Here is a 26,435-nt window from a genome sequence, read left to right on the forward strand (position 1 = left end):
GGTCCCTGAGCCCAGACCCCGCTCTCCTCAGCCCGTGCTTCCTTCTTTGGGGCTGAAGTCTTCCAAGACCCTGACGCTCAGCCTGGAATTTTCTCCTTCATTTCCTTCCCTCCCTCCCTCCCTCCCTCCCTCCCTCCCTCCCTCCCTCCCTTCCTTCCTTCCTTCCTTCCTTCCTTCCTTCCTTCCTTCCTTCCTTCCTTCCTTCCTTCCTTCCTTCCTTCCTTCCTTCCTGTGGGTCGTGGCAGCGGCCCCGCAGCTCTAGCTGCTCCGGGCGTACGTGAAGGCCTGCCCCCAGGACTCTCGGGCTCACCCTCCTCCCTTGTTCCCTCAGGGCCGGCTCCCGCCGTCATGGGGGACATGAAGACCCCGGACTTCGACGACCTCCTCGCCGCCTTCGACATCCCCGACATCGACGCCAACGAGGCCATCCACTCGGGGCCCGAAGAAGGCGAAGGGCCCGGAGGCTCAGGGAAGCTGGAACCAAACGTCGCGGGTGACTCTGCAGCTGCGGCAGAAGCGGCGGGCGCCGGAGACGGCCCCGGGGTCGCAGGCCCCGCCACCGCCACCGCCACCGCCACCGAGCAGGATCTGCCGCCGCCCGACATCTCGGCAGTCAGCGTCATCGTCAAGAACACGGTGTGTCCCGAGCAGGTGGAGGCGCCGCCCGCCAGCTCAGGTGGGGACGGGACCCGGGGCGGGCCGGTGACGAAGGAAGAGCCCGTTCCGTCACATCTGATGCAGAACGGCTTTGGGGGCCCCGAGCCGCCCCTCCCCGGCACTCTGCACTCTCCGGCCCCTTCCAAGGCCAGGGAGACCTGGAAGGAAACCAGCCTGGAGACCAAACCTCCCTTGGAACTCTTCGCGCCTTTCGGGCCGGAGCCCAAAGGCCCCGACCCCTTGCCGTGCGCCACACCGTCGTCCCCTCCTCGGGAAGGGGCCGCCGCCAGCCCCGCGCCCTTTCCCATCCCCTTTGAACTGCCACCCGGGGCCTTGAAGCAGGAGCGCTGCAGCCCGCTGCCCTTGCAGGGCGCCGAGTCAGAGGCCGGCGGCCTGCCTGCCTGCGCCTCACCCGCTCCCCTGGCCGGGGGGACCCTCATCAAGCAGTCGCCGGGCCACCGGAGCCCCCCCGCCTCGCCCGAAGTGCCCGGCTGTCGGCCCCTGAAGGAGGAGGAGGAAGAGGGGCCGGTGGACAAGTCCCCCCCGGGCAGCCCCTCCAGCGGAGCCGAGGCCGCCGACGAGGACAGCAACGACTCCGCGGCCTCGCCGGGCTCCTCGCGGCCGCTCAAGGTGCGCATCAAGACCATCAAGACGTCCTGCGGGAACATCACCCGGACGGTGACCCGGGTGCCCTCGGATCCGGGCCCCCCGGCCCCCGTCGTCGACGCCAGCCCCCTGAAGCTGCCTGCCGCCGCCGCCCCGGCCCCCGACGGCCCGAAGGTGGTGAGCGTGCAGCTGGGGGACGGCACGCGGCTGAAGGGCACGGTGCTCCCCGTGGCCACCCTCCAGAACGCCAGCTCCGCCATGCTCATGGCCGCCAGCGTGGCCCGCAAGGCCGTGGTCCTGCCGGGGGCCGCCGCCGCCGCCGCCAGCCCCAAGTCCGTGGCGAAGAGCGTGCTGGGCCTGGTGCCCCAAGCCCTGCCCAAGGCCGAGGCGCGGGCCGGGCCGGGCGCCGGCGGGCAGAAGCTGAACGGGGCCTCGGTGGTGATGGTGCAGCCGGCCAAGCCGGCGCCGGGGCCCGGGGCCGGCGGGGGCACGGTCATCTCGCGGACGCAGTCCAGCCTGGTGGAGGCCTTCAACAAGATCCTCAACACCAAGAACCTGCTGCCCGCCTACCGGCCCAACCTGAGCCCCCCCGCGGAGGCCGGGCTGGCGCTGCCCCCCGCGGGCTACCGGTGCCTGGAGTGCGGCGACGCCTTCTCCCTGGAGAAGAGCCTGGCGCGCCACTACGACCGCCGCAGCATGCGCATCGAGGTCACCTGCAACCACTGCGCCCGCCGCCTGGTCTTCTTCAACAAGTGCAGCCTGCTGCTGCACGCCCGCGAGCACAAGGACAAGGGGCTCGTCATGCAGTGCTCGCACCTGGTCATGCGGCCCGTGGCGCTCGACCAGATGGTGGGCCAGCCGGACATCACGCCTCTGCTGGCCGTCCCGCCCGCCCTCGGCCCGCCGGCCCTGCCCGCCGCGAGCAGGGGCGAGGGGGCCGTCACCTCCTCGTCGTCCTCGGCGGCGGCGGCGGCGGCGGCCGAGGCCCCGGTGCTCCCGCTTTCCGCCGAGCCGCCCGCCGCGCCCGCCGCCTCCACGTACACTTGCTTCCGCTGCCTGGAGTGCCAGGAGCAGTGCCGGGACAAGTCCGGCATGGCCGCACACTTCCAGCAGCTCGGGGCCCCTTCGCTGGGGGCTGCCAGCACGGTGAGCCCCTCTGCCCTTCCCTGGGAGACCGGGGAGTCCGGGGACGGGGTCCCGGAGCCTCCGTCCACTTACTTCGGTCCCCCCCGCCTGACAGGTGTGTCCGACCTGCCCCATGATGCTCCCCAGCCGCTGCAGCTTCAGCGCCCACCAGCGCATGCATAAGAACCGGCCGCCCCACGTCTGCCCCGAATGTGGGGGCAACTTCTTGCAGACCAACTTCCAGACGCACCTCCGCGAAGCCTGCCTGCACTTCTCCCGCCGCGTGGGTTACAGGTGCTCCGCTCGCCCGCCCGCCCGCGCCCTCGGTGCCAGCCTGGGGCTGGGTGTGCCTCCCGAGAGCCCCCCGGATCCGCCCGGCCACCCGGAGAGACCCCTGGAGACGTGCCCAGCACCCCTCACCCCTGCCTCTTCCCCAGGTGCCCGAGCTGCGCGGTGGTGTTCGGCGGCGTGAACTCCATCAAGTCCCACATCCAGACGTCCCACTGCGAGGTGTTCCACAAGTGTCCCATCTGCCCCATGGCCTTCAAGTCTGCCCCCAGCGCCCACGCCCACCTCTACACCCAGCACCCCAGCTTCCACACGCAGCAGGCCAAGTGAGGGCAGGAGCAGGGTGGGTCGGGGCAGCCGGGGGCTGGGGTGCCCGGGGAGCGGCCTCCGCACTGACCCCTCGCTTCTCCCCATAGGATGATCTTCAAATGCGCCATGTGTGACACGGTCTTCACGCACAAGCCCCTCCTGTCCTCCCACTTCGACCAGCACCTGCTGCCCCAGCGCGTCAGCGTCTTCAAGTGCCCGTCCTGCCCGCTGCTCTTCGCCCAGAAAAGGACCATGTTGGATCACCTCAAAGTACTGGCGCTGGGGGCCGAGGCGGGGCGGGGAGCACTCGGGCCGGGCAGAGCCGGGTCTGTCCCCCCCAACCACCGTCCCCTGATCTCCTCCTCTCCTAGAACACCCATCAGTCAGGGCGCCCCGGGGAGGAGACCCCCGGGAAGGGGGCCGGGGGCGCCCTGCTGACCCCCAAGACGGAGCCCGAGGAGCCGTCCGAGTCTCGGGGAGCAGCCGTGGCCCCCACCGAGACCTCTTCGGAAGAGGAGGAGGAGGAGGAGGAGGAGGGCCCCAGCTCCCCGGAGCCTCCTCGCCCCAGCAAGCGGCCCCGGCCCCCCCGCAGGGAGCTGGGCCACAAAGGCCTCAAGGGGGGCGGCGGGGGCCCCGGAGGCTGGACCTGCGGCCTCTGCCACTCCTGGTTCCCCGAACGCGACGAGTACGTGACGCACATGAAGAAGGAGCACGGCAAGGTGGGTCCGTCCCTCCCGGCCCCCTCCACCCCCCCAGGGCTGGGGAGCAAGGGGCGCTAAGTGGAGCCTGAGGGTCCTCCCGCTCTGCTCCCCAGTCGGTGAAGAAGTTCCCGTGTCGCCTGTGCGAGCGCTCCTTCTGCTCAGCCCCCAGTCTGCGGCGCCACGTCAGGGTCAACCACGAGGGCATCAAGCGTGTGTATCCCTGCAGGTAACGCCTGCCCCCGGCCCCGTCCCCCCGAGTGACACCCGTCACTCCCACCCACCGGCCTCCAGGCTCGGTGCTGGTGCGAGTCGAGGCCTAACCTAACCCTAACCCCCCCAGGTACTGCACAGAGGGGAAGCGCACCTTCAGCAGCCGCCTGATCCTGGAGAAGCACGTCCAGGTCCGGCACGGCCTGCCGCTCGGGGCCCAGTCTCCCGGCCGGGGCATCGCCCTGACCCAGGGCCCCGGTGCCAGAGCCCAGGTAGGCAGGGGCTCGGCCTGACCCGGCAGGGCCAGGACGACGGGAAGCTGAAGGCTGGCGGCCCGACCTTGGGTGGGGTGAGCGCCGAGGGGGCAGGCGGCTGAGCCCGTGCCCCCCTCTCCTCCAGGGGCAGGCCCGGAAGCGGCGTCCGTCCTCCGACTCCTGCAGCGAGGAGCCCGACAGCACCACCCCGCCGGCCAAGTCCCCCAGGACCGGCCCGGGCCCCCTGCGCTTCCGGAATTGCGGCCTGGCCGAGTCGAGCCTCCTGATGGGCCTGCGGGTGGAAGGGGGTGCCCAGCAGTGCCTTGACTGCGGCCTGTGCTTCGCCTCTCCGGGCTCCCTGAGCCGCCACCGCTTCATCAGCCACAAGAAGAGGCGGGGCGCGGGCAGCGCCGGCGTGCTGGGCCTCGGGGACGGGGAGGAAGAGGGTCGCCCTCCCTCGAGGTCCGACCCGGACGGGGGGGACTCGCCGCTGGCCACGTCCGGGGGCCCCCTGACCTGCAAGGTCTGCGGCAAGAGCTGCGACAGCCCCCTCAACCTCAAGACCCACTTCCGTACGCATGGCATGGCGTTCATCAGGGCTCGCCAAGGGGGCAGCGGGGACAGCTAGGCCCGGCCCGGCCCGGCCCCTCCTGCCTGTCCCCGCTGCCCCCATCCTGGGGCTGCATCTCTCTGCTGCTGCCTGGGCCCCGGGGGCGGGGGGTCCCTGGGATTCCCCTTTCCTTCAGCCCATCCCTGGGAGCCCCAAAGACACAAGGCTTCCCAGGACTTAGCGGGCCCACTGTCCCCCTCGGACTGGGCCTCCATTTCTTCTTACTGAGCCCAACACTAAATAAATTAACCTCCTGTGCTGACCCCGCCGGGACTGGCGCTGGTCGGGCAGGGCGGGACAGGACGTCCACGCGCCTGCTGACGGCCAGGGCAGCCCCGCGCGCGCAGGCACAACCCGGCACCACTCCGGCCCCCCAGCCCCTCGGCACGCGAGCCCCTCACCCCTGCAGTGCCTTTCACTTGTCTTTCCCCCCTGTCAAGAATCATTCCCAGGGGTGGGCCGGTGGGGATGAGGCCTGTCAAGGGGGTTCTGGGAACGGAGGGGACAGGGTCTCAGGAATTCTTTGTTGTAGCGATGATGATGAAAATACTAACGGGGTGTGGGTGGGGGGCACGGAAGGAAGGGAGGGAGGACACCAGATCATTAAAACTGCTCATGGTTCAATCCCTGCCCAGGCTCCTGTTGCTGTGACTCGATGGTGTAGCCTTGGTGGGGTGGGGGCGAGGGGGTGAACCCCAGCGAAGGTGGCACACGCATACACCTTGCTTGTCTAGGGGACTTCGGGGGGGGGGGGGGCCTGGGCATTCCCTCGCCCGCCCGCTCCAGACTCAGAAACGACACCGTCCGCTAGCTAAGGACTTTATTATTTCAAACAAAGGTTCAAAATAAAAAATTAAGAGCTATTTCCCTGTGTGTGGGGATGGGACGGGGCGAGGCGAGGCGAGGCGACAAGTTCCCTTGGCCAGGCCGGTCCCCCCTTCCCTGCCCCGTGGGTTGCAGGAGCTCACCCTCCACCTGCCGGGGGGCACTCGGGCTGGCACGAGTCCCTCCGAGGGGAAAGTCGGGCAGCAGCATACACAGGATCAAGTCCTTAGTACCGAGAACCGCTTTCTCCTTCCAGTCCTGGGACCTCACCCGGCTAGGACGGCCCATGGTCAAGTCAGAATTTCGGGCCCCAGCGGGGTAAGGCTCCGACATCCTTGGTGCTCTGTTCCCCGGAGAGCCACGCGTCCTGGAGTCCGTCCGTCGGGCAGAATACTGACCGGGCCTGGATACTGAAGCCAGCCCCCACGCCTGTACCTGGTATGCGGTGGCTCTCCCGCCCCGGCGTGCTCCAGTGACTCTCCTGCCTCCCGTCCCCCGGGGTGGGGGGGCCCTGGGCAGGGGTGCCGGGCGGTCACATGATGCCGTTGGTGAGGTACTGGAAGCCGTCGTAGAGCTTGGTGGTGATGGAGTGCATGCTGCCGTGCACCATCTGCTCCACCAGCAGCTGCAGCTGCTGCTCCGTCATGCTCATGTGGAACCGCTCCTTGAGGTTGCGGATGGTGCTCGAGCCGTGGAAGCAAGGGAGCTGGGAACCTGGGGGCGAGCGGCAAGGCCAGTCACGGAGAGGGAAGGCAGGGGCTGGGGCGGAGTTGAGGGGGTCTGAAGAGCCCCTGCCCACCCTCTGCAGAGACCCCTGACGGCGTGGGTGCGGTTTGCGGGGCCCTGGCGGGAGTCCCTGTCCTTTGCCTTCCTTCCCGCACTCCGGAGTGAGGGAGGCCCTAGGGACCGGGCACTTATCTGCTCGCAGGCCTCTGCCTACGCTACGTCTGACACTCACAGATGACCCGGGCCACCGCCAGCACGGGGCCTGATGGGGACGCTCCTGAGGAACAGCGGCAACCTGGGGGTGGCGAGGAGACTGGCAGCTCAGACTGGGGGTACAAGAACAGGGCCCGAAGGAATGGGACCCTGGGAGTGTGTGTGTGTGTGTGTGTGTGTGTGTTGGGGTGGAGGGCACTGGGACAAGAAGCCAGTGCTGGTAACAGGCCAAACTCAATTGGATGAGGATGAGGAGGAAGAGGAAGCTGGGGCTACCTCTGTGCACCTCTTTCCCAAGGAACCAGAGGGACACCTCAGTGAAAAGCCAGACACAGGAAAGGAGCCCTTGGAGAGCGATACCCCTTCCCAGACTGGGCGTGGGAGCGAGTTTCTGGAAGGAAACTCCACGCCCCAGGGCAGCACCCCACTGTCCTGGGCCCATGGGGGCAGCACCCCGCGCCCAGACGCCTGCCCGGCCTCGCCGCGCCCACCTTGCTGCATGATCTCCACGATCTGCACCACCTTGTCCATGTGCTTCCGGGCCGCGATCAGCCCCTGCAGCATCAGCATCTTGTAGTAGTTGAACATGTCCCCGTCCAGGCCGCCCATCACCTGGGAAGGGACAGGTGAGTCGGACGCGGAGGGACAGGCAGGCCACTCCTCGGGCGAGAGACCCGCCGGCCTCAGGCTACCTCGGTGTCATTTCTGCTCTGCTCAACCTGATCCTGGGGAGCCCACGAGCTCCCTCCCCCAGCAGAGCACGCGCACGCAGTAAGGCACCCCTTTCTCTCCTTCCCGACTCACATCCACAAACTCCGTGGTCAGCTTGAAGGCCGAGATCTCAAAGCCCAGGTTTCGGGGCGAACTGGAGAGGATGAAGCCGAAGTCGATGTGGATGATGTGGCCGTCTGCGTCCAGAAGGATGTTCCCGTTGTGCCTGAGGAGAGAGCAAGAGGCAGTCAGTAGTCGGTCTAGCCGGGGCATCGGCCGTTGCGTCCGACCTAGGACCCGTAGCTGGGAGAAGAAAGGCGACTGGGAAATACAGCTAAGAACAGGGCACAGATGGGGCCTGAAATTGCTATTAGGAACAAGTGAGAAAAAAGACATAGGATTCTCTCAGTTTCCCCCCACACAACTCCTGGCATTCAGTGGATCTCCATCTGGTGGCAGATCCAACAGTCGGGGTGACCCGAGGCTCGGGCTAAGCACAGGCTCCACGGAGGTCCCCTCATCTTGAGGAGTGCGTTTCATGTTTAAGTCCTGCTGATGACTTATGCCTCCGAGGAGGGAGGGCGGCCATAGGAAAGTTTCAGTGCAATAAAATGGAGGGAAGGGGACACCTGGTCAGTGCAATCACCTACTAAAAAAGAACAGGACAGGAGGCAATCACCCCAGGTGAGTTATAAAGGAAGAGGTAAAGGAAATGGGAGGGAATATAGTGAGTTGTATAGTCAGAGGTAAAGGAAATGGAGCCTGGGTCTTTGTGATTCTCAGCGCATGGTCAGTAGAAGGGATGGGACAGGCCAAGCGTGTGTGGCCAGGGCATGGGCAGCAGATTGTTTCTCCTCAGTACTGATGGAGGTTCTGCGAGGAGCATGCACTGATGACTGGCCACCTCTGGGGTTGGCATGACTTGGCCTTTGGAAGGCAACGAGATGGAGATGGGCGTTTCAGCCCTTCCCTCCTGGCCAAGTGTTTCAAGTTTAGCAAGACAGGTACGATCCTGAGATCTAGGAAAAGGTCTAGATGTGACAGATGTGGAAGCAACTCCAAGAATAATGACTGACTGGCCCAGAGTTCTAAGGTTGGTGATGGGCAGTTATGGCTTCTTGGCCCTGGTAGCAAATACTCAGACTGCCTTCTGAAGCGATGGAAGGAATGCTCGAACCTCCTTCTGGCCTGAGGCTTAGTGCCGGCCTCCCTCTTGTCTGCTTACTCCACCTGGGTTCAAAATCTTTTTTTTTTTTTTTTTTTTGTTTTTAGGCCACACCATGTGAAGCTCAGGGGTTACTCCTGGCTACGCGCTCAGAAATGGCTCTTGGCTTGGGGGACTGTATGGGACTCCGGGGGATCGAACCAAGGTCCGTGCTAGGCTAGCGCTTGCAAGGCAGATGCCTTATGGTTTGCACCACTGCTCCGGCCCCAAGGGGTTCACAATCTTAATTCTTCAGGATAGTCCAAGACTTACAACCAAAGTCCTAATGGCTTTCACTTCCCTTGAGACCAGGGGTGCAGTGTCTTTCTGGGGTACAGGCCCGAAGGCTGTCAGACCTTTCATCCCTTCATGAAGCAATGCCTATGTATCAGGGTTTTCATCTCTTTTCAGCAGAAGGACACCAGGCCTGGTAGGTATTTAGTGACACCCAGGTGCTAACCAGCTATTGTGAGAGAGACTTCACGGGACAGACTGGGTGCCCAGGCAGCTCAGTGACCTATGGCCTGGGAAGGAGTTTTCAGGGTGCTCTCAGGCAGTGACCCGGCTCACGGTGTGACCATGTGGAAAGCAGATCTCAGTGTGGTTTCTTTGGTGCAACATGCCAATATGCTGCTCGCAGAACCGGAGCTAGGAAAGGCTACCTGGTCCTGGAAGAAATGACAACTCTGGGCAAGACAACGTCTCTGGAAATCTCACTAAGAATCTTTTTTTTTTTTTTCTTTTAGTTTTTGGGTCACACCCGGCAGCGCTCAGGGGTTCCTCCTGGCTCTACGCTCAGAAATTGCTCCTGGCAGGCTTGGGGGACCCTATGGGATGCTGGGACTTGAACTACCGTCCTTTTGCATGCAAGGCAAACACCCTACCTCCATGTTACCTCTCTGACCCCACATCTCTATACTTCAAACAGACATCGTGGCCATGGGTAGGCGGTGAGAAGCAAGAGGAATCTAAGCCTGAAGGTGGCCAGGGAACCCGGAGCACAGGGAGCGGGCGGGAGGGGAAGGGAGGCACCCACCTGTCCTTGACTTGCAGCAAGTAGCAGACCAAGCAGTAGCCGGCGCAGCTTTGCACGAAGTTGCGCTGGGCACTGAGGAACGCCTCGGTGGTGTAGCTGCCATGCTCCTGCAGGAAGTAGTCGAGCAGGGACAGCTGGGACTGCTTCTTCACCTGGTGGATGGACACCGCGTTCACCACGGGCTCGATCATGCCGCTGTCCGCCGAGATCACCAGGATCTTGTAGGGCTTGATCCACAGGGGCACACGCTCCTGTTCCCAGATGGACTGCGAAGCACAAGGAGGCAGCGGGGCGGTCAGCTCCAAGCTGGTGTTGGAGGCCTAGCTGAGGGTCTGACCCTAACCCCAACCCCTCACCCCTAACCTTAACCCCTCACCCCTAAACCGAGCCCCAACCCCTCACCCCCAACCCTAACCCTCCACTTCTCACTGCAGACAGCTTTCCTCTCTGGTGGCCTTGGAGAGAAGGCCGTCAGGTGACAGAAACCCATAGATTCCCCTCCGAGTGCCAGGGAGCTCTGAAAGAACTTCAGGCTGGAGCGAGATAGCTCATTGGGTTGGGCGCTTGCCTTGCACATGGCTGACCTGAGTTTGATATCTGGCATCGCATACGGTCCCTCGAGCCTGCCAGCGCAGAGCATGGAGTGACCCCTGAGCACTGCTGAGAGTGACCCCCAAAGCAAATAACAAAGGCAACAACGAAAAAGAAGTTCAGAGCCTGATAAGAGGCAGGGAAACGCACTGAGAGCCGGACAAGCGAAGGCATGGTCAGGTCATCTTGTAAGCAGGCAGGTATTACCTGGACCTTGGAATATGACTTCAAGCGAAGGAGGAAAAAGACTAAAAGAGATTTTTTTTGGGGGGTGGGTCACTCTTGGCTCTATGCTTAGAAATCGCTCCTGGCAGGCTTGGGGGACCCTATGGGATGCCGGGATTCGAACCACCGTCCTTCTGCATGCAAGGCAACCGCTCTACCTCCATGCTATCTCTCCGGCCCCATCCGAAAGAGATTTTGATTTCAAAAAAAAAAAAAAGTTTCCTGGAAAAATTAAAATATTTCATATAAATAAAGTGGATCAAACAGATGAGGTTGCCAGCAGGCAAATTGCCCGGGGTTCTGGGGTTCAGGATCTTAACTCCCCAAAACCCACACAGGCCCAAACCAGAAGCTGCCTCGGTAGGAGCACAAAGATGCAGATTTCCAGAAAGTCACAAGAGGTCGCTATGTAGCCACCCTTTGGGAAGGAATGACTTGCCATAGCTTAGCAGGGTCCTGGGAGCTTCCTTTGTGTGTTTGTGTGTGTGTTTGGGTCACACCTGTAGTGGCGCTCAGGGGTTCCTCCTGGCTCTTTGCTCAGAAATCGCTCCTGGCAGGCTTGGGGGACCATATGGGATGCTGGGAATTGAACCACTGTCTGTCCTGGGTCAGCCACAAGCAAGGCAAATGCCCTACCACTGTGCCATCTCTCCGGCCCCTCCTGGGAGCTTCCTGCAGCAGGTGGAGGGGGCTGGGTCGAGCTCCCCTGCGCCCTCTTTTTTCTGTTTTTTGTTTTTGGGTCACACCCGCTGGTGCTCAGGGGTTGCTTACTGGCTCTGCACTCGGGCATCATTCCTGGCAGGGTTAGGGGACTGGACTATAGGCGGTGCCAGGAATGGAAGAATTCAGGCTGGCGATATGCCAGAGATTCTCTCTCTCTCTCTCTCTCTCTCTCTCTCTCTCTCTCTCTCTCTCTCTCTCTCTCTCTCTCTCTCCTCTCTGTCTCTCTCTCTGTCTCTCTCTCTCTCTCTCTTTCTCTCTCTCTCTCTCTCTCTCTACCCCTCCCTCCCTCCCTCCCTCCCTCCCTCCCTCCCTCTCTCTCTCTCTCTCTCTCTTGTTTTTGGGCCACACCCGGTGACACTCAGGGTTACTCCTGGCTATGTGCTCAGAAATCATCCTGGCTCGGGGGACCAGGGATCGAACCCTGGTCCGTCCTGGATCAGCCGCGTGCAAGGCAAATGCCCAAGTGCTGCGCTATCGCCGCAGCCCTCCCTGATCTCTCTTACCTGCAGTTGCTTCAACACCTGGAAGGCCAGCAGTTCCTGCCGAAGGTCATCCCCACACTTGACAATGACTGACAGGAGCCGCCAGTTAGGGAGATGGCCGTAGGGGGAGCCCTCTCGGATCCGCCTGTGGAGAGGAGCAAAGAAAGCGTCACAGACATGCTTTTAGCCAAGTCACGGAGCCAGCAAGAAGCTTCAAGGCAGGCAGAGCCGAAGTTTTCCCTCCCGACTCACCGCACTTTCTCCTGCCAGGGCTCTTTGAGGGCGACCGCTGAGGGGTCCTCCGGGTCCCGCTTGAAGGAAGTGGGGGTGTGAGCCAGCTGCTCTGAGAGGCGCCGTCTGGCAAAAGCAAAAACTCATTGCTCGGGGGACTCACCCAAAGCTTCGGGCCCTGTCTACTTTGGCATTCCTGCCTCCTATCTGGCACTCGAGGCCCCACAAAGAAAGAACCCTGGACTGAGCAATCGCAGTGCTGACACCTTTGTGCTAAGCTGGGGATAGGCAAGTGTGTTGAATGCAGACCAGGCCGCCATTCTTTTTCTTAGTTTTGGTTTTGGGTCACATCTGATGACACTTTTGGAGTTACTCCTGGCTCTGCGCTCAGAAATCACTCCTGGCTCGAGGGACCATATGGGATGCCGGAGATTGAACCTAGGTCCATCCCAGGTCAGCTGCGTGCAAGGCAAATGCCCTGCCACTGTGCTATCACTCCGGCTCCCACCGTTCTCTTTAGACAAGTTTGATCCAGGCAGGAATGTTCTGTACATTTGCATTCCTTACAACCCCCCACATCTTTCTGTCATAGCAGCCCTCAGACCCTGTGCTGGGCAGAGCTTGCTCTTGCGTGTGCCTATGGTACCTCCTTTGATCAGAGTCCTGAAAAGAATTTCCTCGAGAGACCCCTCCCCCCAGGGAGACGGAGCAGAGAGGCCCACGAGGCATAGGGCGCAGAGGAGGAGAGAGGTCAGCCAGGCTCAGCCGTACCGGATGTCACCTGCCGCGATGAAGATGGGCTCCTTGCTCTCCTGGCTGGTGATGCTATCCACAGAGAACTGGGAGATGTTGTCGCAGCTGTTGGCATGCATTTCGGGAAGCTAGGGGGGGGAGAGGAGGCATGTCAGAAGAGGCTCCCCCCAAATGCCTGCTTCCTCCTCCTCTCCAGACTCTGCTCCACAAGCCTTCTCTGGCCACGATATCACCCGGGCTACCTGGACCCCACGCTGTGGAGGTGTACCCCGAGAGCAGTGGCCACCCACCTGGGAACTCAGCCACAGAATTCCAGGGCCTGATATGGGCATGCACATCGCCAGTCCTACCTCTGAAATGGAATCAAACTTGTTGCTTGGAGTTCTCAGTCTGAATGTTTATTTTGTTTTGGGTTTTGGTACAAATCTGGGAGTGCGTAGGGGCCCCAAGACAGTGTTGGGGGTCAGTCCTGAACCCCTGCGTGCAAAGCATGTGTTCAATCTACTGAGCCATCTTTTTTTGGCTCTGACTGCCTCAACACTGGCAGATGTGGCGACGGGGGAAGGAGGATGGTATAGCACATCCAGCGGTGCTCAGGGATTGGTCCTGTTGGGAGTTGGAGGGCCCTAGGAACTTGGGTCAGCCACCTGTGTGGCATGCATCTCACCTGTTGTTCTAGTTCTCTGGCCTCAAGTGCTTTTACTCGTGCTCTCTCCGTCCTAGAAGTCTGAAATTTTGTTTTTGTTTTTGTTTTGGGGCCACACCTGGCGATACTCAGGGATTACTCCTGGCAGGCTCAGGGGACCATATGAGATGCCAGGGATCGAAGCTGGGCCAGCCACGTGCAAGGCAAATGCCCTACCTATTGTGCTATTGCTTGGCCTTGAAGGGTGAAATACATAACAAGTTCGTCATGAGATTCCCAATGCCTTCAAGCTTCAAATCCCTGTCACAGCTATCACAGAAAGCCGAGTATTTCCGGGGCCGGAGAGATAGCATGGAGGTAGGGCGTTTGCCTTGCATGCAGAAGAGCGATGGTTGGAATCCCGGCATCCCAAAAAAAAGAAAAAAGATTAAGAAAAATCTTCCGGGGCCGGGCGGTGGCGCTGGAGGTAAGGTGCCTGCCTTGCCTGCGCTGGCCTAGGACGGACCTCGGTTCGATCCCCAGGCATCCCATATGGTCCCCCAAGCCAGGAGCGACTTCTGAGCGCATAGCCAGGAGTAACCCCTGAGCGTCACCGGGTGTGGCCCAAAAAACAAAAAACAAAAAACAAAAAAAACAAAAAAAAAAAAGAAAAATCTTCCCAGATCACAGAGCCAAGCCTTTTCTTTTTTTTTTTTTTTTTTTTTTGGTTTTTTGGGCCACACCCGGTAACGCTCAGGGGTTACTCCTGGCTATGTGCTCAGAAGTTGCTCCTGGCTTGGGGGACCATATGGGACGCCGGGGAATCGAACCGCGGTCCGTCCAAGGTTAGCGCAGGCAAGGCAGGCACCTTACCTTTAGCGCCACCACCCGGCCCACCAAGCCTTTTCTTTTCTCTTTTGTACCACAATATTTCTTTCTTTCTTTCTTTCTTTTTTTTTTTTTTTTTTTTTTTTGGTTTTTGGGTCCCACCCGGCTGCGCTCAGGGGTTCCTCCTGGCTCTACGCTCAGAAATCGCTCCTGGCAGGCTTCGGGGACCCTGTGGGATGCCGGGATTCCAACCACCGACCTTCTGCATGAAAGGCAAACGCCTCACCTCCATGCTCTCTCTCCAGCCCCCAGAATATTTCTTTTTGATTCACTACTTATTTAAAGTCTGTGACCAAAGACCCAGGAGGATAAGTTATGTGGTAAAGCACACAACACACCCTGTAGGCAGGAATCCTGGGTTTAAAATCTACTACTGGAAAGAAAAGGGAGGAAAGTAGGAAGACGGCCTAAAGTGCCGTTTTCCACGTGGAAGATCCAGATTCCACCCCTGGCACTGCCGGGAGCAGCCCACGAACCTCGGAAGAAGCCCCTGAGCACTGCTAGGCGCTCTAAATCAAAATAAAAGGGGCTCATCTTCCCATCCTGAACTCTGAACTCCAGGGTAGGGTCTGTGTGTCCCAGGGCTACCAAAATAATCCTCCTTCACCTTCTTACAACCTGAATACAATCCAGGTTTCTTTCCACCACTAACTGGCAGCGAGAGCACGCACTGTTTTTGGGCCACGCCTGGCGGCATTCAGAAGTCACTCCTGGCTCTGCACTCAGAAATCGCTCCTGGCAGCTCAGGGGACCATGTGGAATGCCGGAATTTGAACCACCATTGGTCCTGGGTCAGCCACTTGCAAGGCAAACACCCTACTGCTATGCCATCTCTCCAGCCCTAAGGTGCTTACCTTGCATGCCACACATCCTGGTTTGATTCCTGGCACCCAGGTGCCCCCCCCAAGCACTGAGCTAGAAGCAGACCCCGAGAACTGCAGGAGGAGATCCAACCCTCCCCAATTCCAAAACTGTGTCCAGCTTTTAAAATGGGTAAGACTTTTTACATTCCTATCTCTGCTCGGCTAATCCCCGCCCATCTTCAAACCTCTTTTGGGGTGCTGCCCCCCCATATCCCTACCAAGTGCTCTAACAATACCCTACTCTCCAACTCATTTATACAAACCACACCGCAGCCACCTGCCCAAGGGACCTGTTCTGTCCTGTTGGTTCATTAACTCCTTTGGGGCGAGGGTCAAACCTCATTCGTGACACGTGGCAAGAGTGAAGGCCCCCCCCAAAACTGGTCTCGGTGTAGGAATGAATGAATGAATGAATGATGTACTAAGCCTACGACAGCCTTACAGAGCAGCTGTTCAAAAAACAATTCTGGATCTGCCTCAGTACCTGGGCTTGGAATTTCCTCCTACATCTATTTATTCAGTTTTTTGGTTTTGCTTTGTTTTTTTTTTTTTTTTTTTTTGGGCCACACCGGTGACGATCAGGGGTTCCTCCTGGCTATGCACTCAGAAATCGCTCCTGGCTTGGGGGACCATATGGGATGCCGGGGGATCAAACCACAATCCATCCTAGGTGAGCGCGCGCAAGGCAAACGCCCTACTGCTGTGCCACTGCTCTGGCCCCTATTTATTCAGTTTTTTTGTGCCATAATTGCCAGTGCTGAGGGTGATATCTGTCTTTGTGCTTGGGAGACATACTATGCTTGGGGTCACACCCAGATCTCCTGCATGCAGTCTGCTGCTCATCTCTCTGGCTCGCCTTGTATCTGACCCTGAGTCCTCCCTCCAGAGGAGCAAGCTCCGCCTGCTGCTGTCCAGACTCCCTCTGTTCCAAGCGCTTCCTTCTGACCCCCCCCACCCCAGCCAGACCCTGCTCACCTCCACTTGCAGCTCGCCTATGTCATCCACCGACCAGGCCTCGTCGTCGTTGTCATAGTTGGGCACGGTGCTGAAGCTGCCCGCCCGCTGCTCGTGGGTGATGCCACACTCCGGCAGGTTCTCCACGGACCTGGTGCTCCGGATCCGGTTCTCGGGGATCCGGGTGGGCACGTTGGTGGTATCAAAGTTTTCACATTCAAGGACTTCCACATAGATCAGATAAGGAGCCTACGAGGAGAATAGGAACACTTTTGGGTGATCTTGACCACTCACCCCGAACATCAAACCTTGTCTGCACACGGATTCTTTCTGCTGTCCGCTCTTAGCCTCCTCATCAGCCTCCTGAAATAAGGAAGGCCATATGCGGGGTAGAAGCTTGGTCTTGGGATGGCAGAATGCGCAAGTCTTTAAAACATGGGCGCTGTGCTTCCAAAGACACAGGCAGTGTGTTTGGGTTCCAGCCTTTGATTGACTCTACCAGGAAGCAGGGAGTGTTGGCTTGCTGCTGTCAAGGCAGCCAAGGCATCTAAGAGAAGTTGGTTCATTTTCACACCTCATGCTTCTGGAATAAGGGTTTAAAACCCTTCTAGACCTTCCGATCGAGGGGAAATGGGCTTACGCTTCTCCAAGGAGAAACGGGCCTCTTTCTCTCCTTGCGCCCTGTCCACTGTGACCAGAGAAAGTCCTAGAACCATTTCCTTCCTTTCCTGGTTGCTGTACGTCGCCATGGCCAGAGAGGAGGGACCAGAAGCATGGACAGAGACATGGCGGGCAAGTGTCTCCTGAGACACAGCAAACAAGATGCCAAACAAATGTCATATCTTCGGTCCAGAGTCCCAACATAGCCTGAGCCATGTGTGACATCAATGACGGGGGTCAAAGGGTCTGGTGGGGACCCACGAACACACGCACAACCACAGAAGCGGGGTCCCAGCTGCCACCTACCTTGTCCTTGGAATTGAGGACAACAGCCTGGGTGTGAGGCACACGGACCACATGGTGGTCAAAGGCGGCGGTGGGCAGCCAGACGCGGGCGGGGAGCTTGTGGTTGAGCAGGGAGAGCTCCGAGATGAGCCGCTGCGTCTTCTGCTCCTTGGTGGGGAGCGTGGCCAGCCGTTTGCCGATCGCCATCAGGGACTTGATGAACTCCCGCTCGGGGGCCAGTCTGATGGGCTGCAGGGAATTGATCCGAGAGAAGAGGCAGTGAAGAAACCATAGGAGAGACCTCCCTGCCCCACAGGCACTCCTGGTGCGCAGGCCAGGGGGACCAGGGCCACAAAACTCCAAAGATGCACCTCAGCCCTAGCGCCCACCCTAGCTGGACCAGAAGAGGCAGCACATTTGTCCTCTGTGCTGCTTCTTCCGGGGAAGCAGCTAGATCTTTGGGCTACAGCCCTTCTCTTGGGGACCAGAGTTCCCAAGGAACTGTCCCAAGGTCTCCAGGAGGCGAGAGACCGATTCCAGAGGCTGCAAGCGCTTCAGTGTAAGCAGCAGCAGACCGTCTCCTGAACCTTCAAAGCTCTGCCGGGGTCCACAAAACCCTGTTTTGTTTTTGTTTTTGGGTCACACCCGGCAGCGCTCAGGCGTTACTCCTGGCTCTGCGCTCAGAAATCGCTTGCCCCCCACAGGCTCAGGGGATCATATGGGATGCCAGGATTCGAACCACTGCCCTTCTGCATGCAAGGCGAATGCCCTACCTCCATGCTATCTCTCTGGCCCAGAGGCATCTTTAAGGCTGTGTTTGCCCCACCAGAGAAAGAACACACGTGGCCTCCCATGGCACCCCCGGCCCCATTCCCACCCCAGATCTGTTATCAAGGTCAATGTACATGCAAGGGAGAATGAGCAGACTTGGCATAATGAGGGAAAAAAATCAATGGGGAAAAGAAAAAGAAGATAGAGGAAGGTAGGTGTGTGTATGGGAGGTGGAAAATGCAAACTTCTCCCAGGCCTGGACAAATGCCATAGGCTGTCTCCTCGGGCTTCCTCATAGGGCCTTGCCCTATCTCCCAGGGACCCATTTCCTAGCAAATTGGGGGTATGGGAAAAGATGGGACTTGACAAGATGAAAAAATTAGGGGGGGCTCTTCCCAGCCTAACCCCTTCTACTCAAGGGAACATTTTATTTATTTATTTTGGTTTTGGGGCTACACCCAGCGGTGCTCAGGGGTTCCTCCTGGCTGTCTGCTCAGAAATAGCTCCTGGCAGGCACGGGGGACCATATGAGACACCGGGATTCGAACCAACCACCTTTGGTCCTGGATCAGCTGCTTGCAAGGCAAACGCCGCTGTGCTATCTCTCCGGGCCTGGGAACGTTTTATTAAGCCAGCCTGGCAGTTCCCCTCAGCTTGATAAAAACAGTTCCTTCTTTTTCAGTAGAAACAACTTTTCAAGAACCAGTCTCTCTTCCTCTCTCCCTCTCCTCCTGTGTGTCTTGCTTTGTGTCTCACTAAGTTTCCTGATGCAGTTTCTTTTTTCCTTTTTGCCACTACCAGCGGAGCTCGGGGCTTACTCCTAGCATTATACTCAAGGCTTATTCCTGGCTCTGCACTCAGAATTCGGTCCTGGCAGCCTCGGAGGGCCGTATATGGTGCTAGGGATCAAAGCCGGGTCAGCTGTGTGCAAGGTCAGCGCCCTTCCTGCTGTACAATCTCAGGCCTTTCTCTCCTCCATCATTTGGCAAACACAGGCTCTTGGGAAAGTTGGACAGCCTCACACCCAAGGGCACTGGTTCAGGGACCCCACAACAACATGGATCAGTTGGGAGAGTTTGGGGGTGGGATTTTGGAAAACACATAAGGGAAGACTAGAACCAGGATTGTGGAGCTCTGGAAATAGCCAAGGGTCTACTGAAGAAAAAGAAGAGATTTATTTATTTATTTATTTATTTTGGTTTTTGGGTCACACCCTGTGACTCTCAGGGGTTCCTCCTAGCTATGCGCTCAGAAATCACTCCTGGCTTGGGGGACTATATGGGATGCCAGGTGATCGAACCACTGTCTGTCCTAGGCTAGTGCTGTGCAAGGCAGACACCTTACCGCTTGTGCCACCACTCCAGCCCCAAAATAAGAGATTTTGGAAGGCTTCCTTCTTCATCCCAGGTGGCGAACAGCCACTGTCCCTAGGCCCCCTCACCCCACCCTGGCTCAGTTAGAAGAGGCAAAATTCCAATCATTGCGGGTCAGGGGACCCTAAGGGACGTGAACATGTTGGGAGATGTGACCCGGAACCTCAGAATCAAGACAGGTTCTGCCGCAGAGGGGGAGATGAGAAGGAATCAGCACAGAACAGAGAACACACACACACACACACACACACACACACACACACACACACACACACGCACACACACACACGGGAAAAAATTATCCAAATTATTTTGGATTTATGAAGCATTTCCTCTCACGTCTCTGCCCAGAACAAGATCCAATGAATGAGGGACCAGAGGGACGGGGGATGAAAGAAAAGAATGAGGATAAGGGACATCCTGGGCCCCTGAGCTGGGAATGGGGAAGAGCTCAGTCAGACCTGGGAGAAAGGGGGTGAAAGTTAAAAAGGAGAGCAAAAGGGGAAGGTCAGACTTTCCGAGGGCCAAATCCTGTTTGCTCACAGAGCCAGTTCCCCCAGCGGGGCGCCAGCATTTAAACGAAGCTGAATAAATATTTGATGGTCTGCGGGCAGAAGCCACGGGCAAAAGGGTGCCTGGAACAGAGCAGGCAATAGGATCCCGGGGTGGGGGGGCTCCTGCCAAGTCCTTCCTGACGCCAGCCCAGGGCTGCCTTCTACCTCTGCCCCAGTGGTTTGCTCTAGAAACCCAAAAACTGGGGGGCTGCTCTGTACTGCGCCCCGGGAGAGGGCAAACAGCCTGTCTCAGCCTGGGTGTCAGAGGAAGGAAGGAAGGAAGGAAGGAAAGGCACCTGGAAGCCCAGAGGCCTGGGGACGGAGAGGAAACGCAGCGATGGGGAGCCTGCCACCCCGTCCCAGCCTGGCCCCACTTACGGAACTGAAGGATTTATCAACGCTCTCGGTGCTGGAGGAGAGCTCCTGGGAAAGGGCCAGAGGGTGGCGGGGAGGAGAGGGCGGGCAGGAGGGGAGGGAGAGAGACAAAGGCAAAGAATTTAGAGGAAACCCGGCTCGCAAGTGCTGCCCTACCTTTCCACTCACGTGCAAGCCAGGGAGTTCAGCCAGCCCAGACTCTCAGGCCGGAAGGGCTTAGGTGCAAGATGCCGGCCTCTTTCTCCCTTCCTTCCACCTCAGTTTGCCTTCTTCCTACCAAAGGAAGCCCTGGGCCGGGTTTCAGAGGGTGGAAACACTGCTGCCGAGTTTCCCTGTTCTCTCTTGACCTCCACCTTTCTCCCCAGCACAGAGAGGCGTCAAACCAAAGACACGGCATGGCACCCATATGGGGAAACCCTACATTGCTCTAGGAAGGGTTGGGTAGAGAAGCTCAAGGAAGGGCCTGGGCCCCAAAGCCCCATATCATGTGGTTCCCTACGCACCCGACGGCTGTATCCCACTTCTTTTTTTGGAGGGGCAACAGGGGTGGTCATACTTGTCACACTGAGGAGTTACTCTTGGTTCCACACTCAGGATTCACTCCTAGCAGTGCTGGGGTTTGACCCCAGGTCAGGACAAGGCAACTTCCTATATCTGTTTTGTTTTTTGGGGCCACACCCGGTGATGCTCAGAGGTTACTCCTGGCTATGTGCTCAGAAATTGCTCCTGGCTTGGGGGACCATACGGGACGCCGGGGGATCAGATCGAACTGCAGTTTGTCCTAGGTTAGCGTGTGCAAGGAAGACACCCTAAAGCCTGCCCCATCGCTCCGGCCCTCCTTTACCTGTTGTACCATTGCTCTGGGCCTTCATTTCCATTCCAGGGAGCCACTTTATTACCCTGAGAAGTCCAATCCTGACTCCAAATCCACATGAACAGGGTCCCACGGCCCTAGAGTACGAAATCTCTGGGCTACGTATGGGTGGGTTTGCCACCTATCCAGCAAGACCCTACAGGGTTCTTATATGCCATTTCACGTGACTCCTGGGAAATCATAATCTCCCTATACAATGGCGTAGTGAGAGGAACAAACTGAGGAATTTCAGTAGCAGCCATCCAGGATCTAGCATGGCGAAGAGACCCAAACCTCACCCCATTCCTGTCTCCCTGGGGCCCAGGAGGAAGAGGGCGAAAAGGCCACAGACCAGACAAAGGTCCAGAGTCCCTGGGCAGGGATCGCCGGAGAGGAATTGCCTGGCCCGGGAGACAAAGTTCTGGGAGCCTCCAGGGCAGAGGGCACCGACGAACTCAAGTGCCCAGTCTGGATTTGATCCCAGAAGAATAGCTCTAACACGAGGATCTGGGGCCCTCCCTGGAAGGGGAACGCATGCCCTGGCCAGCATTGTTTTAGGCAACCCAACTTCAGCTGTGGATGGAAGTGGGAGGAAGAACCCAGACCTGGGGTTGGTGCCAGAGTTCACACCGTCATGGGGAGCTCATGTGCACCTGCAAGATGGTACTGGGTGGGGAGGGAAGGTCAGGCAGGACATTGGCTCCTGGATTTCCCAAACAGGTTCTGCCTGACCGAGTCATTGGCCTGGGAGAGAACCCCGAGCGGCGTACCCTCCTCTCCTACTGGATCCTGACTCACCCTGAGTCAGCTCCAAGGAGCCACTTGCAGGCCTGACAGGCAGCTCAGAGCGGAGCTCCCTGTACAAAGTTCATAGTCCCAAGGAGACAAGGAGCCTGCACTCGAAGTTCACCTGGGAGGCAAGGTGGCACCAGATCACGATCGATCCTCTGCTCACAATCATCATGTCAGTACCAACAGGAAGGAGAGTTGAGATTACAAACTGCTATAAAAGTGTAGGTTGGGGGGGCTGGCATGGTAGCCTTGCAAGTGGCTGACCCAGGACGGATGCGGATTCGATCCCCAGCATCCCATAGGGTCCCTCGAGCCAGGAGTGATTTCTGGGCACAGGGACAGGAGTAATCCCCGAGCACTGCCGGGTGTGACATCCACCCCCCCAAAAAAATTGTAGGCTGGGAGTAGAGGGGATTGGTGGGACATGACAGGAAACGGTTTCTGGGTGCCATGACTGTGGCGTCGAGGATGAACAGCTAACAGAACCCTATGTAGTGTCTATCTGTGGTCCCTCTTCTGCTCCAGACCTCCTTGGCTGGTGAGAGAAACACAGGGCAGGATGCCCCTCTGAAGCCACTAGGAAAGCCAGGGGTGAAAGTGGGTCTCCAGGAAGCCCTTCCTAGGATTCTCAGCAAACCGAACACTTAATTTTTGATGCGTAGGAAACAATTGTTCACAGGTCACAAACAACAAAAAGAAATCTTCATAGAAGCCCTAATTACCTTTATTTTATTTTGGGGGGGGGGGCGCTGAGGGATTGGGGCAGGTATCATGGGCAGTCAAACCATCGGTACCTTTCCTGGCTCAGTGCTCAGAAGCGACCCCTGGCAGTACTTAGGAGACTAAGTGGTGCTAGAGACAGAACCTGGGTCCTGACTGTTGCAAGCGAGCAAGCGCTTCATGCCCCCCATACCATTCTCTGGCTCCTCTCTGCTCCTCTATCCCCATCCTGACTACATTCAGCAGCACCAGTACTCCTCCCAGCCTGACATTTAGGGGACCAGGCAGTATTCAGAAGCAATCCAGGGCCTCCCACATGCAATGCATGCACTCAACCCACTGAACTATCTTTCTGACACAGGACTGAAAACAAATCCAGTCAAGTTTCACGGCGCAAACTCGAGAGTCACAAACAACTCCCTAGATGATAGTTTTCAAATTATCTTGGAAGAATTGGTAAGACACTTGCCTTGCACATAGCTTACCAAGGTTTGACTCCAGTACCCAATATGATCCCTTTAACCCACCAGTAGTGATCCCTAAGTACAGAGCCAGGAGTAAGCTCTGAGCACAGCTTGGCAAGGGCCTAAGCTAAAAATAACAAACCAAAAAAAAATCCAATTACAGGGGCCAGAGCGGTGGCGCAAGCAGTAAGGCGTCCACCTTGCCCGCGCTAGCTTAGGGCGGACCGGGTTCCATATGGTCCCCCAAGCCAGGAGCAATTTCTGAGCGTATAGCCAGGAGGAACCCCTGAGTGCCACAGGTGTGGCCCAAAAACAAACCAACAAAAAAAGAAAAATTTGGGCTCTGCCTCGCTGTGCTTGGAGCTTACTTTGGCTCTACTCGGGGATCATTTCTGGGGTGTTCAGAGGCCTCTCTGGAGTCCTGAGGACCAAACCCAGACGAGCCACAGGACAGACAAACGCGCCTTCCAGCTGTTCTGTTTCTGCTTTCTGAATCAATTCTTGGTGGCTGTGCATGTGCTGAACAAATGCATTTGCTGCTGCCAAGTTGTCGGCAGCCTTCGCATTCCATGCCACGAGCCTTCATGGAAGTGGAAGGAGCTAGTCCCCAGTAGTTTTTCCACATGCCGTAGTGCACTCCAGCCTGACACATGACCAAAAACAAGCTACCGAGAAAGCCCCAGGGCCTTAGCTTTGCCAGTCCAAAGGTGAGGACAGAAGGCTTCAGGAGGCTCTGCCAATGGCCGCTGAGCTACACTGCAGTACAATGCAGAGCCCCCCAAAATCCACAGCTTCCATCCCCCAGAGGAACCAGATTCTCTCTGCCCTTCCTGGTTTCTGCCAAGTCTATACTGAGGATGCCCGTCCAGCCTGCCTGCCAGATGTCCACTAAGCCACCTTGGGCAATGGCCTCTTCACCCATTTCTGTACTGGCAGAAAGAAGAATGAAGGGCTCTGAGTTCAAGGGAAGGCAGCCGACTTGGGCACAATCCAGTTTTGAGTGTTGAATGACTACTGATGGCTCTTGCTCTCTCATTCTTACGAAGCTGCTGTATCAAGACACTGGACCCACACAAGGGGCAGGCACTGCAGTCCCCCCCCCATTCTGCCCTTTCCTTCTATCTCTCTGACCTCCTTCTTGAAAGAAACCCCATTGTATCAGAAACGTGGGCGGGGGCGAGGCCAGCAGCCACCCACGCGAGGGACGGATGCCAACGCCATGACAGTCCACATTTTCCAACAAGTGCGAATTCCTCTTTCATTTCTTTTTCTTTTCAAGGCTGGGCTGGCAGCCAGCAGGGGAGGCTGGGGCTGAGGGAAAGTAGGCTGACACTTGGTTGTCCACTGCTGAGTGTGAGTTGCACTTATGCAGCTAGCACCTGGGACATTCCCTGCAGCCTTTCTCTGACCACACCGGGATGCTTCAAGTGACTGGGAAAACAGAGATTCCTTTTCCCTCCGTGCACCTCCCAAATACCCTAAGAAGGATCTTGGGCAGGTGTTCCTAACCCCCCCAAGGCAGGGGAGCATTCCGTGGCTGCCTCAGGAATAGGGGATGAAATCCAGCCTCTGTCATGGAGAAACAAGATCTTCAGGGCATGGGGGAGAGGGACCGTGAGGAGTGGCCAGGCTGGCAGACTTGGGGTTCTATGTAACATCCTCCTCCCCAAGCACACACGAGATAGTCCCTTCCCCTTGCCGGCACTCGCTACTTCGAATGGCATTGCCATCTTGAAGAGCAAACACTGGAAGGTTCTGGAAGGGTCAGGAGTTATCAGTTGTATGCTAAGCTATGTGATTTGGAAAGATCCCTTTCTCCTTCGGGGCCTCCAAGTTCTTTTTTGGTTTTGTTTCGCTTTGGGCCACACCCAGTGATGCTCAGGGGTTACTCCTGGCTCTGCGCTGAGAAATTGTTCCTGGCTCGAGGGACCATATGGAAAGGGGGGGGGAATCAAACCGCAGCCTGTCCTAAGTTAACGCGTGCAAGGCAAATGCCCTACCACTTGCGCCACCACTCACGGCCCCTTCCAAGTTCTTTTTTGATGACCGGGAGGCAGCCAAAACCCAAGCACACTGAGGTTTTTTCCCTCTGCCCTAATATTCTGTGTTTTTACTGGTGAAATGAAATGGGGGTGGGGTGGGAAGAGAGAGAGTGAGAGAGAAAGATGAGGACAGAGTGACCCCGGGTTGCACATTCCTTCTCCATGCCAGGGCCCCCTGCCGGCCCTCCCCGGGAACTTTACCTCGTCCTCATTCTCCACCTTGGGGTTGCTGGCCGTCCGCTTCAGGTTGCTGCCCAGGCTGATGCTGGCGGTGGCGTCGGACTTGGAGCGCTGGTGAGTCCGCTTGGAGGGGGACAGGCCCGTGTCCGGGACGGGGCCCAGGGACGGCAGCTCCCGCTTACGGTGCGCCGGCTTCAGCTCGTCGGAGAGGATCAGCTTCCTCAGCTTGGTCCCCCGGGAGTGTCGCTGGGTGGAGATGTGCATGTCGGAGGAGTAGGCCCCGAGCAGCAGGGCGCACTGCAGGGAGAAGTTGATGCTCTGGCGGCAGCGGTGGACGATGTAGGGCTTGATGGCGTCCCCCATGTCCTCGTCCATGTGGATGTACATGTTGAGCAGCTGGGGCAGGTAGAAGTCCACGTCCTCGTTGCGGAAGCAGAAGAGCCGATTGCCGATGTAGGCCTGCACGCCGGGCTCCTTGGAGTTGTACAGGTACGAGATGGCCATGGAGATGTCGAAGAGCTTGGACTGCAAGAGTCTCAGCAGCCAGGACTCCTTGGCCGAGTTGTTCTGCCGCCGCCTCCGGTCTCCCTTGGCTGAGCCCGCGGCCCCCGCGGCCCCCGTCTCCTCCTCTTCCTCCTGGATCTGGGACGGGGGGTCATCCAGGCAGCGGATCTCCATGTCCGGGCTGTCCCCGTTGGGCAGGGCCAGAGGGGTCTCTCTGCTGGAGACAGCCTCGGCGCTGTGCAGCAGTTTGACTTTCTCCAACACCTCCTGGCAGGCCTTCTGGGCCACCTCGGGGTCGATCACCGACAGCTCGCCAACGCCCTCCGTGATGACGCTCAGCAGGGCGCCCCCATTGTTCCCAGGTGGGCCGGGAGTGGCCTCAGAGGTTGGCTTTGGTGGCGCAGGCTCCACTGCTGTGTCCCCCATGGCCACAGCCAGACTTCCAGCTTCCAAACTATGGAGGGAATGGAGGGGACGGGAGGGAAGGGGATGAGAGGACACAGACACGTGGGTTAACATGCCATGCTCACACCTTCCCAGGTCCCCAACCTCCCAAACTCCTTCAAAAGCAGATGAAGGACAGAGAGACAGCTGGAGGTAGGACGTCTGCCTTGCATGCAGGATGGTGGTTCGAATCCAGGCATCCCATATGGTCCCCAGAGCCTGCCAGGAGTGATTTCTGAGCATAGAGCCAGGAGGAACCCCTGAGCACTGGCGGGTATGATCCAAAAACCAAAAAAAAAAAAAAAAAAAAAGATAAATAATTAAATAAATAAAACAAAACAAAAGAAGATGAAAAGTCGTCTCCGCCCAGCTAGCTCTCCTCAACTCTCTCCCCTTTGCATCCCGACCTCCCTCTTCATTCTTTCTCGACTGACTTACTCAGCTTACTTAACCTCTGTTCTTACTGGGTTATTTGCAAAAAGTTTAAATATGTGCTTTGCACAGGCTGACAAATTCTTCAGGTAGACTGGGGAGCCATTCTGGTCGGATTCCCTTGCCCCTAATTCTTCAAATGCTTTTCTATTTTTGTAGGAAACAGAAGCTCCCTA

General features: G+C 58.2%; 2 protein-coding genes across 5 annotated transcripts in view; one reads left to right on the plus strand and one right to left on the minus strand.

Annotated features, from left to right (window-relative positions):
* Positions 1-305: 305 nt before the first annotated feature.
* ZNF687 (zinc finger protein 687) lies at positions 306-5,317 on the plus strand. Its single transcript, XM_049765898.1, has 8 exons — positions 306-2,409; positions 2,504-2,682; positions 2,826-3,002; positions 3,093-3,255; positions 3,357-3,704; positions 3,800-3,912; positions 4,027-4,168; positions 4,296-5,317. The coding sequence occupies exons 1-8, from the start codon at positions 349-351 to the stop codon at positions 4,776-4,778; spliced, it is 3,666 nt and encodes a 1,221-aa protein (XP_049621855.1). The 5' UTR covers positions 306-348; the 3' UTR covers positions 4,779-5,317.
* Positions 5,318-6,117: 800 nt separating this feature from the next.
* Positions 6,118-26,435, minus strand: part of PI4KB (phosphatidylinositol 4-kinase beta) — a 30,692-nt gene continuing 10,374 nt past the window's right edge. Inside the window, exons 4-14 of one of the 4 annotated variants that reach the window (XM_049765907.1) lie at positions 24,901-25,837; positions 19,832-19,876; positions 16,777-17,004; positions 15,832-16,059; positions 12,499-12,608; positions 11,749-11,853; positions 11,518-11,641; positions 9,476-9,741; positions 7,329-7,461; positions 7,016-7,136; positions 6,118-6,299 (exon numbers count right to left, since the gene is read on the minus strand). In XM_049765907.1, the coding sequence (XP_049621864.1) occupies positions 6,118-6,299; positions 7,016-7,136; positions 7,329-7,461; positions 9,476-9,741; positions 11,518-11,641; positions 11,749-11,853; positions 12,499-12,608; positions 15,832-16,059; positions 16,777-17,004; positions 19,832-19,876; positions 24,901-25,809 (2,451 nt within the window). In that variant the 5' untranslated portion in view covers positions 25,810-25,837. Of the gene's footprint in view, positions 6,300-6,710; positions 6,939-6,968; positions 7,137-7,328; positions 7,462-9,475; positions 9,742-11,517; positions 11,642-11,748; positions 11,854-12,498; positions 12,609-15,831; positions 16,060-16,776; positions 17,005-19,831; positions 19,877-24,900; positions 25,838-26,435 lie in introns of those variants that run through there. The other 3 variants (XM_049765906.1, XM_049765909.1, XM_049765908.1) reach the window with 3 other exon arrangements.

Source organism: Suncus etruscus, chromosome 19, assembly GCF_024139225.1.
Source record: "Suncus etruscus isolate mSunEtr1 chromosome 19, mSunEtr1.pri.cur, whole genome shotgun sequence".
NCBI classification, from domain to species: Eukaryota; Metazoa; Chordata; class Mammalia; order Eulipotyphla; family Soricidae; genus Suncus; species Suncus etruscus.

What these genes read in the sequence shown, in the direction of transcription:
- ZNF687 (XM_049765898.1), top strand. Translation starts at nt 349, where the DNA reads ATGGGGGACATGAAGACCCCGGACTTCGACGACCTCCTCGCCGCCTTC. An exon ending in CGCTGGGGGCTGCCAGCACG is followed by an intron (nt 2,410 to 2,503) that starts GTGAGCCCCTCT and finishes CCCGCCTGACAG; the next exon opens with GTGTGTCCGACCTGCCCCAT. An exon ending in AAGCGTGTGTATCCCTGCAG is followed by an intron (nt 3,913 to 4,026) that starts GTAACGCCTGCC and finishes TAACCCCCCCAG; the next exon opens with GTACTGCACAGAGGGGAAGC.